At 36.5% G+C, this 13,250-nt stretch overlaps 1 protein-coding gene across 1 annotated transcript; it reads right to left on the reverse strand.

The window, feature by feature from the left end:
• Window positions 1–4,501: 4,501 nt before the first annotated feature.
• On the reverse strand, window positions 4,502–11,451 carry LOC311083564 (uncharacterized protein). Its single transcript, XM_084115178.1, has 10 exons — window positions 11,288–11,451; window positions 10,842–10,922; window positions 10,465–10,560; window positions 10,291–10,389; window positions 9,871–9,975; window positions 9,682–9,789; window positions 9,468–9,560; window positions 8,875–9,035; window positions 5,983–6,092; window positions 4,502–5,898 (listed from the first exon to the last, which is right to left on the reverse strand). Exons 1-10 carry the CDS (start codon window positions 11,352–11,354, stop codon window positions 5,748–5,750), a joined length of 1,071 nt encoding a protein of 356 aa, XP_083971304.1. The 5' UTR covers window positions 11,355–11,451; the 3' UTR covers window positions 4,502–5,747.
• Between the last annotated feature and the right edge of the window lie 1,799 nt (window positions 11,452–13,250).

The raw sequence follows: 13,250 nt of genomic DNA on the forward strand, positions 1-13,250 counted from the left end.
TAGGATATGAGAATAAAAAGTGGAAATTGACATGGCAGTCATGATATGCTTATGTATGCGATTACAAACCTCGAAATTATGAAATACTAAATCGAAATTATGATAGGCCTATAAAAAGTGGAAATTATTAGAAAACTTTTAATGTTTTTTTATTCCATTATTTCATAATTTCATCTTTTTTTATGTCATAATTTCGACTTAGTTTGTCATAATTATGATTTACCAAAGCATTTTTTTCTTATGTTGCGGAACTGGACTTCCATATTTATCCATAAAGGAATGAGCTCAAGGGTGATGCTGAAGCTACTGCGCATGCGCATCATAGTCGACTCGATTTCTCCTCATGTTTTCCGTTTCAAGTGCAAAAAAAGTTCACGAAACACCTCAAAACAGGTCAATAGTAGGTTTATGCAGATTGTCAATGAGGACGTTTTAATAATTATTATTAGAAGTCAGACACAAATCGGAAATATTATCTTACGTTTGTCTAGCCTATACATAATTTTTTAATTAGATCACAGAATGCTTCTGCTATAGAATAATGCTGCTAATAATACTATGCTAATGTATCGATGCTCTATGAGTTCATATTTGATGCTTACCGATTTAAATATCGATATTATTGGAAAACGTTTAGCAAAGCAGTTTGGGTTTAAAGGTCCCATTCCATGGATTATTTTTATTATTTTATCATGTTTCCAGGGGTGCCCTTATAATGTTAGTATGTTTTTTAGATCAAAAATTGTTATAATTTAAAAATAAAAGGCATATTTCCTAGCCTGATTTCATTCCCTGGTTTGAACGCTCTGTTTGAAGGGGCGTGTCTGCTGTGAGACTTCAGTGTAAACGCCCACTGCTGTGATTGGCTGACATGCTTGCATATGAAATATCTGGCATTACATGTGGAACTATCTGGAAAACTTTTACTATTACAGCTATTATACGTTTTTACTATTACAACTATCGGGATTAACGAATCGTGAGAAGTTTTTTTAAGTATTTAGATCTATTTCAATCACATAAAAAATTGCAGTGAGCGTTGAGCAGATGACAGTCTGTTGATCGCGTGAAAAAAGATCTTATCATTGCAACGCAGTTTCTGCACTCACTAATGATTTCACCAATGCAAACATGAGGTATATAAATACAGTAAGAGCTTCGTTGTGCAGTGTAACAGCGTCATTTATTTCATAACGAGTTTTGGCAAGTGTCCAGATAAACTCGCGCTGTGTGATTGATTGACAGCTTGGACGATTGGAAAGGGATTGTTCTTTGATCGCTTTCTGTATATTAATCACAGTTTAAGTAAGATTATTTTCATCCTACTAAGAGAAACGATGTTAAGTTGATCGCTACTTCCATATTAAATCACTACTTACCGCTTGCTGGAATATAGTTGAAATTGCCCCCTTCGTCAGTATGAAACGCTGAGAGAAGCCTGCTTGATATTATCCCAGGTTAGAAAAACAGTCCGTGGTGAAATGGACAGAGCAAACTAACAACTTCGAATTAAACTTTTGCGGTATCCGATTATAGATAAACATCAACCGTCTGTTGACATTTCGCCATCAATACGCCTGTGTTCCTGTGGGCGGAGGTTAGTCTAAACACGGTTCTGGTGATGTCACTAATGAAGGAAGTAGAGGGGTGTAGTCCAATCCAGCCGTTCGATGTAGTCAACTTCTGTTAAATAAAATATCTCGCTTGGCATTGAACTTTGAGCTTTATAATTTTACAGATATTATTTATACTCTAACAACAACATTACACACTAACTAAACTTTGAAACATGGAATCGCATGCAACGGGACCTTTAAGACTTTGAGCTTTGTAACTCTGCAGATCTTATACTTGCACTAACAGCTACATAACACACTAAAGAAAAAGGAAACCAAGAAGTCACATCATATGACCCCTTTAAAGCGTTTCTGATGATTGTTAGAAGGCTGCTTTCTGACTCTGAGATGGTTTGTGTAACATTAGCAAGACATTATATTTATATTTCCACTGTGCCATTGTGTGTTTACTACAGTAAAGTTGAGAGAGTAGATCAGGGGCCTGTTTCAGAAAGGAGGTTAAGTGAAAACTCTGAGTATGTTAACCCTGAAATGAGGGAAACTCTTGAGTTTTCTGTTTCAGAATGGGAGGTATGTTAAACCTGAGAAAGCAGAGTAAGTCAAGCCCGTTTCTGAAAGAGAGGTAACTTAAACTCACTTAAAGGCACAATATGTAACTTTTTTGCTTTAAAAATAGCAAAAATCACTATATCTATGTTATATATTTTATTTAGTTGTGTACTTACATTATCCCGACTGTTTCCAACAACTTTCAAACCAGGAGAAATTTGTAATTTAATTCGAGAAATGTCCCGTTTCTTTATTTCCGTTTTGTCGCCGCCAATGCCGTCATATCCGCGTTGTCCCTGGTTTCCGCTCGTGCTGCCATGGCAACCAGAGCTATGAACCAGAGCCGTCTGATAGTAACCAAAGCGACTGACGTGGACAACTTTGTAGTTTGCAATGTCTATTTGCACGCTGTTGTTGTTTCGTTCAAACATTATGGACCATGGCAAGCAGACTTTGGATAAAAAAGGAGAACTAAAACGAGAATCAATATCAGCGCGGTGTTTTCGAGATGCCGAGAGCTCCCATAGACAGTATATAAACGAGAGCTCCACGTCCGAGACTTCGACCGCTCCTACATGTACTTTATTAAACAGGAGAGCACATTTACATAAAACTAATCAATGTTTTATAGTTCAACAATGATAAAATGTCAGAATATGATCTGTATGTTATTCTAATGTTGATCTAGCTTACTGCTAGTCTCATACAGACAGACTAACACATACATTTAAACACATTCAAATGCAGTTTAGTGTGATAGTGTAATGTTAGACCAAGTGACACAGCGCTGCGTTACCTCACAAGTTTAATTTGTCTAATAAACTGACCTGTGAGTTGTAATCCTGCACTTGCGTGTAGTTCGGTAGAATGAAATGTCCATATTCCTTTTATATCCGCGGGACTCGCGTCGCGTGTGGAGCTGATAGCTGTCTCTTAGCAATCCCGAACTGCTTCATATCACAGTCATGATAAAAACATTGATGTATTCAGTCATCCATAAACATTATTAGATCGGTCGGCTTGACGTTGACGACAAGATCCATAATTCTTAGCAAATGTTGCGTCATCAAACTACGCCTTTGTTATTGTAAATAGGTTAGCGACCCCTAGTGGAGAAAAATGCCATACTGTGCCTTTAAGAGGTGAACCTAACCTGGTCGGGAGCAGGTTTTCTTCGGTAAACCCAGAGTTTCTATTGGTCTCCTCCCCTTTTTTAAAGAGGAAGTAGTGTTTAAACACCTTATTAATTCTTTCAGTACATTTTTATTAATAAAATTAATCTTTTATTAATAAATAAAATATTGCTATTTTTACTGCAGTTTTTTTTCTTTTTTTCTTTTTTATAAGATGAAGTCTATATAACTCCTTAACTGGCAACTAAAAATACAGTAGTAGATTAGAGTTACATAATGTAGTTCTGAACAAATTCTACAGAATTAAACTGTGGCATTTACTGAAAATCACTGAACTGTGTTCATCTGTGCAGCAGAAGTTGATGGACCGTCTTCCAGCTGTTCACACACACTCTGGGGCGCGGGGGGAGATACGAATACCTGTTTATACTTAGATTTAAACTTTGATTCTATAGGCTACTCCACATAAAAATGTGACAAAAATGTGAATGTGTAGATTGTTTGATGTGTAGACACATAATATTAACATTACCTCTGTAGCTCTGGCAGCAGAAACTCTTTATCCCCATGTGATGAGCATTTGGTTGAGTGCACTTTATAACACTATTTGTCATAATTTCTGGTGTATTGATAGGCTACTTACAACTGCCTGGGGTTCTGTTGGGACAGGAGGCTCCAAAAGACAGATATTACCATCAGAATCTATTGGGACCAACACAAATCCTAACTCAAAGTAAAATATATGGAAATATAAAAAATAGCCTATATAAAAAATAACACATATGTAAACCCATTTTATGAAGGCCCTTGGATCTTTGGGACTGGCTCTGAAGTCCGTCCAGGAAGTCCCTCAGCCAAAAATGCTGCTGCACTGCTAGACACTGGATGTTTTAGTTATTTAATATGTCAAATGTTTGTAAAGTCAGGTAGCCTACACCCATGATATGCTCAAGCCTTACTTGATTGAATTATGTTTTTATATTTAATTTTCAGCTGCTGCCATGTTCTTTTAATGCCTGCAGGATTGCCCCTACATGAAAATTAAAATTAGGTTGAATAACACACTGTTCTTCCAGTTTCACCTCTGATATTATAACAGTTGGGCAAGTTACATGTATTACTAACTACAAATGACATCTTCAACAGTGTAATTAGATTAATGTAATAATGACAATCTTTAGAAAGCATTGGTTTACTTATTACTAATTACCATATCAACCTCAACCACTTGAACAATACAAGGAGAGACAAGAAACAGCACTTTTAATGCTTTCAAATAAACAATATACAATTGCATGAATTATTTATGAGAATTAAATAAATATGAGAAGGTTACATTAAAAATATACCTTTTAAAAATGTATTTTAAATATACAGAATTGTTCTATAGTCTAATGCAATTACATCAGATTTTACTTTAAATTACAGAAGAATTAAGAGTAATCCCTTTAATTAAATTACAGTATTAATGTTCTAATACTGTAAAATTACAGTAATAATGTTCGCACTGGTGAGAAATATGAAGACCTCTTTTTGTCTGGCGCTGTTGCCATGGTGACTCATAATATCTGTGCTCCATTGATAATGGCTTTTTATAGTTGTGGTGCACGCGCTTAACTCAGAGTTGATTGAACTAACTCAATTCAGCTGTTCTGTAACCGAAAACTCAGAGTTTCCCATCTCAGGGTAAGTCAACTCAGAATTCAAGTTTTAACTCAGAGTTGGTTGAACCTCCTTTCTGAAACAGGCCCCAGGTAATCCGAGCTGGTGTGAGTGAGTGGAGGCGGGGCTAATTTGCATATTCATTGAACCGCGTATTCTAAATGAAGCAAGGGTGTAGAGATAAAATGCATTGATGCATTGATGCATTGACTCTCTATTTTTGTTTAATATTTTTAACAGAAGTTTTGAAGGGTTTGCTTTTGCCAGACTATCGATGTAAATGTCTGTTGAGAGAATAATGTTAGAAATCAAACTACTTTACTTTGAGGGATGAGTGTCAGCGGCAGGGAAATACACTTGCATGATTGTCATGTGGACCGGCTCTCTCGGTTGCCTAGGTAACTTAATATCACTCCGCCGCTGCTGTAGACTGTGCTAACAAATACAGGGAAAGTATAACTATTGTAATGTGATGAAAGGGTAGTTTGATTTCTAACATTATTCTCTCTACAGACATTTACATCGATAGCCTGGCGTTATAATTTATTTGCTTTTGCTGTACTGTGGAGTGGGTAAAACTGTTTTTAATGGCAGGCTAGCAGATACCGTTGACTCGCGCTAGCCTAGCACCGGCGAACTATGCAACTGGAAGGACTGGATGAAAAATGTTGAAAACTAGGAAATGTAATAAAAATGAATAAACGATTATATGATTAAATGGAATAATTAAATGATTATGATTAAAGGATTATAAATGAATAAAGAAAAAAGAAAACACAACAAATCCATGGTCGCTCTCTTGAAGCAACATACTAATAGGTTGCGATTAAGAATCCTTGGATCCTTTACATATGAATTTCAACTTGAGGGAGCAGTGGTTGTCATTAATATTCGCATTTCTTGTTAGTTGTCCACAGTCCTCTCCTCCCTCATACGGATGTCCTTGCCACTCATCCGGCTGCCCAGGTCCCCAGTGTCTGTAACCAAAGCCAAAAAAATGCATATAGAAAACGTTTTTTTTGTAATTTAAGTTGCATGTGCTTAACAATAATTCAACTCACACTTTGTCCATGGTGCAATTAGTGTCATCCGCCCATCTCCACTGGCCCGTGGTCTGATCCGTTAGACCGATCCAGTATTCAAATGGTTTGGACAAATGGGTAACAAATTCCTAGGAGGAGAGATAAAAAAATAATAATACTGAAAGGCAGAATAAAGGTATTAACCCTTTCATGCACAGACACCCAGTGATTTCCTGTATACACACAATGGTTACATGACGTAACAACCCCGTTTTTTCTGTAGGCATAATGGTTACAATGAAAACCACCTAAGTTTTCCTTATAAAATTGTCATTTTTATAGTTGTAGCGATATGGGATGCTCATAATTAACTGGTTTTAACCAAGAGCAAGAATTTTGACCGGTTAATACAATCGGTTTAACGGTTTAAAAAGTAATGTAATTTTTAAAGTAATTTTTCAAGACATTTTGAAAACGTTAAACATTTTTTAAGAGAAAAACAGGTTGTGTATAAGTCACATTTTTTAAAATAAATGTATTATTATAACATTAATGTAAAATACTGGTAAATAAAGCGAAATATAAAAAAAAACCCAACACTATAAACATAGCTATAGGCTATTTTAGTTCCCCAAACGCCACAACAAATCCTTTAAATGCTGCAATATTCAGAACGGAACAAGAATGAAAAATAAAAGTAGCTTTATAAACGTCAAGACAAAACAAAATCATTTAAAGCGAAAACAGAAACCTGCGTTGGGCCAACGTAGCCTACCTCTCTCATTTGGCATGATTTTCCATATTTGCAATGTATATGGATGCTAAACTATAACTTGTTATATAAACTAGGCTCTGTATTTCACACGCGTTCAAATATCCACGTAAAACATCATCCTTCACATGCTCAGAAATGCTCACGCTGAACGGCATAGATTTTACACTACAGACTATTTAATTTAAGCAGTGTAGCTTTTTATGTTTGGTTGCCTGTATTAATTTTGATAATGAACAGGCTGCAATGTCAAGTTAGCAATGCTAGAACTGATATGTCGTGTGTGTGCACGTGAGGCGGGATCACTGGAATTTTATAACAGTGGAAACAACTTAAAGTACTCTGTCATATATGGTCATACAGATAAGAGTAAGACATGATTAGAAACTGTAAAGGGTTTACTTTTATTTGTGTACACTCACAATAAAAACAAAACTTTTTAAAAACAAACAGGATGCCTGTTTCTGCCATCTCGGTTTCTTTTTTTTTGCAGCGTGTCACAAAAATGAACTGAAACTCAGCATATAGCCTACTAGTCACACAGTTTTGTTACTCTGTTAATTATTTAAAGGTGCAGTGTGTGATTTTTTTCTAGTGGTGAGGTTGCGAACTGCACCCAACAGAAGTTACGCTGGCCGACAGGAAGTGACGTAGACAGCAGAGAGTTGCCAGTTAAGCAATGAGGTTTCTTTACAAAGATAAATTAAGAAATTATATTTACTTAATTATTTTTATTGTTTTTATAATTATTATTGTTACTTGTTCATCATTGTGTCAGTGTTTTATTCGCTGACGTTAGCTCGCTTCTTTGCACGAAGAACAACATAGTGATGAAACGCGTTTGTCCCTTTAGGGCCACCATAGAAACATGTCGATGTAAGGAGACCTGCGGTGTGTGTAGAGAGAAATGCTCATTCTAAGGTTATAAAAACACAAGGGTTCATTAAGTAAGGTCTTTATACACCACTGAAAACATAGTTATGTATATGATATTGCATTTCTGTCAACAGATCCTCTTAAAGCTGCCGTCGGCAACATTTTTTTTATCATATTCAGTGAAATCGACACTATAATCCGACAGAACATCATAAATAAGGTGGTTTTAGAAAAAAACCCGAGCTTCTAACTTCACCTGGAGCGTGTTATGTTTTGCAAAAATCCACCGCTCCTGGATTATCAGGTCCAATCAGCGCAGGGGGGTGTGAGATCTGACTGTCAATCACAGGTCGTGCACACGCCACAGATCCCCTCTCCCTCACGCAGACGCGCACGTTACAATATCACATGCACACGACACGCCTGAAGTTCGCCTGAAGATTGTACGAAGCGTGATGGCGGAGAGAAAATCTACTAACAAGCTTCCAATTCCTCGGTTATTGCTATCTATGGATAGATTAGCCAGGGCAATCGATGCTGAAGAGACGGACGTGTTCACAGAAAATCAGGTACACATGCACTGACGATGGGCGGGTGCTCGTTGGTAGTGGGGGAGGGGCATGACGCATGAGAGTTGTAAACATTCAAAATTTTGGCTAAGTCGACTCAATCTGCCAGACTTGCCGACTGGCACTGCAGCTTTAAATATCACACAATGCACCTTTAAGTGAATTATACGTGTTGCGTATTTATTCCTTATATATATATGATTTTATTAAGTTTTTGTTGATAGAAGCGCTACTGGTGCATGATGTGACGCTGTTTGTATCCTCGTGTTCTGTTGTTTATGCTGTTACTTGCACATGCAAAACTAAACCCCTGAAAAACAAATGTTGGTATTTTTAATGGGTCACAGACACTAATCCAGTCTATTTTAATTTAATTCTAATCTTGTCGGTTATTGATTAATGATCAGTTAATGAGCTTCGGTTGTCGGTTAGGAAAAACCCCCAATGAACATCCCTAGTTGTAGCATTCTTTTTATTTTATTTTTTAATAAATTAGCATTTTGCAGCATACCAGTTTCCTTCCATTATATAGTTTTCCTTCACTGCGAACACATTACCTCCGATCCGCTACTTAAAACACCATAAAAAATGGAAACATTCCTGCTTTAAATTATAAAGCAATATGAGAGGTAATAAAAAAAAGTGTTTTCTCACAGTGGCCACTATCCCTGAAAGGGTTACGGAAAAGTGTGTGTGTGTGTTTCTGGTACTCACCCACTCCTTCTCAGAGCCTTCTTCTAGTTTTAAGAGTAACGCGCCCTGCTCTTCGCAGTAATCTTTTGCTTCGGTCCAGTTCATTGAGTGACCAGAGAACAGGTAACAGCTGTTGCTGAATGGGATCCACTCAAGTCCACTACAGCCTGATGTGAGTGAGCCTATGTACGAGGACAAGACTAAATTAACACTTTAGTAATTCTGTCATCATTTACTCCACCTCTCTCTGAGACACTCGGTTAGTCAACTCCTCTTGTGATTCAATCAAGAAAGTCATTAATGGTTTTATCACACAACACTATTTGCATTGCAAATTTTCATTTTGAATCTCCCTATAAACCCTGGGCATGACAAGTTTTCTCTGTGGGGAAGAGGTTTAATTAATATTTGGCTGTACTGATGTTCTATGATTTTAATACCGTCTGAATCAAACAGTTTTTCCTCAACCAACCTCACAAATAATTACACAGCAAATCTCTTTCTGTTTTTCCATCTCATTCAGATTAAAGAAATGTAATCCTGCTCAGAATGTCTGTGATTAAACAGACACTACATAAGCACAATATTACACCTTGAATTTAGAATTTACTCACTGGTTAATGATATTTTATAAGACGAAGCTTGAACTAATGATGCCAGTTCCTCCACTGTATTCTTCATGTCCTTCAGAGAGCTTGCCATCTCCACTTTAGCCAGAGACAAAAGCCAAACAGAACAACATATCAGCCTGATTACCTCTAATATAAGAAAAGCACAATTCTGAAGAACATGATATTTCATGAATACAGTTAGAATTTATAAAATTACTTTGTGCATGGTGAAAAATCGCAGATGAAATCATACGGTCCCGTGTTAGTCTAGACCTAAGAGATGATACTGCCGAACCCAAACTGTCCATCAAATCCTTTTGGCGATCTGTAGGAGAAAGAAATAGAAATATAAAGCTTGTGTTAGATATGAGGATTATTCAAAGCTGAATGTACGTCCAGCACTCACCCAGCTTTTGTTGGTTCTCCTCTTGTTTGGATGCGAGTGAATTCAGTGAAGAGCCGAGATCAGTCATCAAGGTCTCAATATTAGACAACTTCTTTTCATGCATTTCTTTTGGAGAGTAAGAGGGACAAATGATAAGTAAATAATCAATGACTTTAATGCACGTATTAAATCTTGTGTCAAAGAGAAGAGATGTTTAACAGTCATGCTCTGCTGAGACACTTAAATCATGCAGAAATTAATTGCATTAAAGATTTGACCCCAAACAGACATTAGTAATGTAGGACATTTATGTTTAAACTTTGTTCTAAAAAGATTTTTTTTTTAAATCATCATGATACTCAAGTTTTTTTTATTTTTATTATCCATAAATGGCCTAATAAAACAAAATAAAACATCAGTTACGGCAGTCAAGACACTAACCTTTGGTCATTGCGTTACTTGATCCAGACATGTTCAAAGATGAACTCAGACTGGACACCAAATTCTGCAGCTCAGAAACCTTCTTTTCTAGGTCACTACCTGTCAAAAACAATTATTAATTAACATTCCATTACCAAAACTGATCTGTGATGATGATGATGATGAAGTTCTCACCTGAGATCTGAAACTCAGATTTGACTGAGGTTAGATCAGACGTATGGCTGTTAATCCAACTCTCCAGCATTGAGAACTTTCTTTCTTGATGCGAAACTTCAAACCAAAATAAACAAACAAACTTTTTCAGCTTCTCTGCAAATATTTTATATATTCATTTGCTAATTCAAATAGTTTATTAAAGCTCAGAGCAAAGCAGTTCAGTTCATATCACAATTAGCAATTTAGTAAATTTTTATCTTAAACAAAAAAAGTCCATGTTCACATTATTTGTCACACTAAAAACACAAAGATGTTGCAGTCCGTATCCACACCAGTGATAAATGAAAGCAGTCTAGTAGCAAAACACTAAAGACAGTATTTCATTAATAACTCACAGATGACAGAAGTCATGATGATGAAATAAATCATGCAAACTGTTCCTAGAAGCACAAAGATGCCAGTTTGATTTAAGCGACCTGAAGAAAACAGACAAAATCCTTGATTCATTTATATGATTATAAGCAAAATGATTATTCATATATATATATATATATATATATATATATATATATATATATATATATCCATAATTAGCATGAACATGATTAATTGTTGTTAAAAATGATGTTATCCAGTACCAACTACCCCCGAGGAAGAAACATTCACAGCATTCTCGATTCCAATTGCATTTCAAATATAAAAGTTGCTTTTGAAATAGATTAAAAAAGTTTGTCAAGACATTAAAATAAATGTAACTGCGAAACATTTTCCATTTCACTCATGCTGTAAAAGCTTTAAGATAGTTTCTCCAACTGAATGTGAAATTGTAAATCTTCCAAACCTCTCCAAAATGATTTCTTTGGTTCACATTCCATCTCCATTCTAACGTATCTTTCGGAACAATCCATTTTCTATAAAGGACAATATAATGTGAGCAAATTTAAGTAATTTGCTTCTTATAGTTGAAATGAAAAACACCACCTCCTATATAATCATTTATGTTCCTTAAAGGTGCCATAGAATGGATTATTTTATTATTTTATAATGTTTCCTGGGGTGCCCTTATAATGTTAGTATGTTTTTTAGATCAAAATTTGTTATAATTTAGAAATAAAAGGCATATTTCCTAGCCTGATTTCATCCATTGATTTGAACACTCTGTTTGAAGGGGCGTGTCTGCTGTGAGACTTCAGTGTTGTTGCCCACTGCTGTGATTGGCTGACATGCTTGCATATGAAATATCTGGCATTACATGTAGAGCTATCTGGAAAACTTTTACTATTACAGCTTTTATATGTTTTTACTATTACAGCTATCGGGATTAACGAATCATGAGAAGTTTTTTTTTAAGTATTTAGATCTATTCCCATCACATAAAAGGTTTCAGTGATGAGCACTGAGCAGATGACAGCCTGTTGATCGCGTGAATGAAGATCTTATCACTGCAACGCGATATACTGATGCATAAACAGTGTTGAACGACTTTGAAAGAAAGATTATCTGTCTGAATTTGAACAATTACACATCAGAAATTCACATAACCCACTGGTTCTCCAGAGGCTCGGATGAAGGAGCAAAAAAATATTTTTGTGTTCATTTGTACAACCAAACACTGAGCAACTGCCATGCTTCGTTCGCTCGTTTGCAAGCCATGATGTCTCTCGAGGAAAAAACAATATCGCGCTGGATCTAGATAACACAATGTAAATTATCGTTAATAAAATCCCTACTTGCCGCTTGCGGGAATATAACGTTAGTTGAAATTGCCCCCTTCGTCCGTTTGAGACGCCGAGAGAAGCCTGGCTGCTTGATATTGTTGTAACAGTCCGTGGTGAAATGGGCAGAGCAACTAAACAACTTCGAATTAAACTGTAGCGGTATCCGATTATAGATAGATAGATTATAGATAGATCTGCCATTTTCCCTATGATCCTCCTCCTGCTTGTTTCTTCACCTGCAGAACTTCTGATGATTCGGCTATGCAGTTTCGCCTGGCACTGAGCATGGGCTGGCATATGCAAATTTTTAGAGGCGTACATATTAATGATCCCATCGGTTTCGTCACAGTTGGTGTTATGTGGAGATTCGCCCGTTTTTCAGGGGTGTTTTTCAAAAACGAGATTTAAATAAGAAAGAGAAAACTATGGTGTTTGAGACTCACTATATGTCATGTCCATGTACTGAACTCTTGTTATTTAACTATGCCAAGATAAATTCAATTTCACATTCTATGGCACCTTTAAAGAAATTTCACTTCCACATTTTGAGACGATAATAGTAGTTTTACAAGACTTGCCCCTGTCCCCACCCAAAAAGATCTAGGTTTTCATTTGGCCACTTGCTATTTAGTCTTTTTACTTGTGCGTCTTAATTCTTTCTGAAAGCTGTGGGGAATTTTCCTTTTCACCATTTAAAATTAGCCTGGTAATACCAAACTTCGCTTTGCTTCGTAGACAGAGTCTGGAATGGCATAATAGTGCATAATAGAAGTGTTTTCTCTCTCGCGGGGGGGGGGGGGGGGGGGGGCTTGTCTGAAGTTTAAAATCATTGGTTACCCGTAAGCCAATCACATAACGTTTGGTTATGGCGTGTGTTATGCGCATGCTCAGCCGCATCTAACTTCCACTGTAAACACATGTATGATGCGAAAACAAAACCATAGAGCGAAATACCGGAGTGAACATGGCTGTGAACGACTTTTGCAGATTATGTGAAGTAAATCTACGCATCCACGGTACAATCAGCATCTACGTCACGGCTCTCAGCCCGCCCTCTGTTCGTTGATTGGCCGGCTGTTTTCAGGC

Source organism: Abramis brama (genome assembly GCF_963993115.1).
Source record: "Abramis brama genome assembly, chromosome: 5".
NCBI classification, from domain to species: domain Eukaryota; kingdom Metazoa; phylum Chordata; class Actinopteri; order Cypriniformes; family Leuciscidae; genus Abramis; species Abramis brama.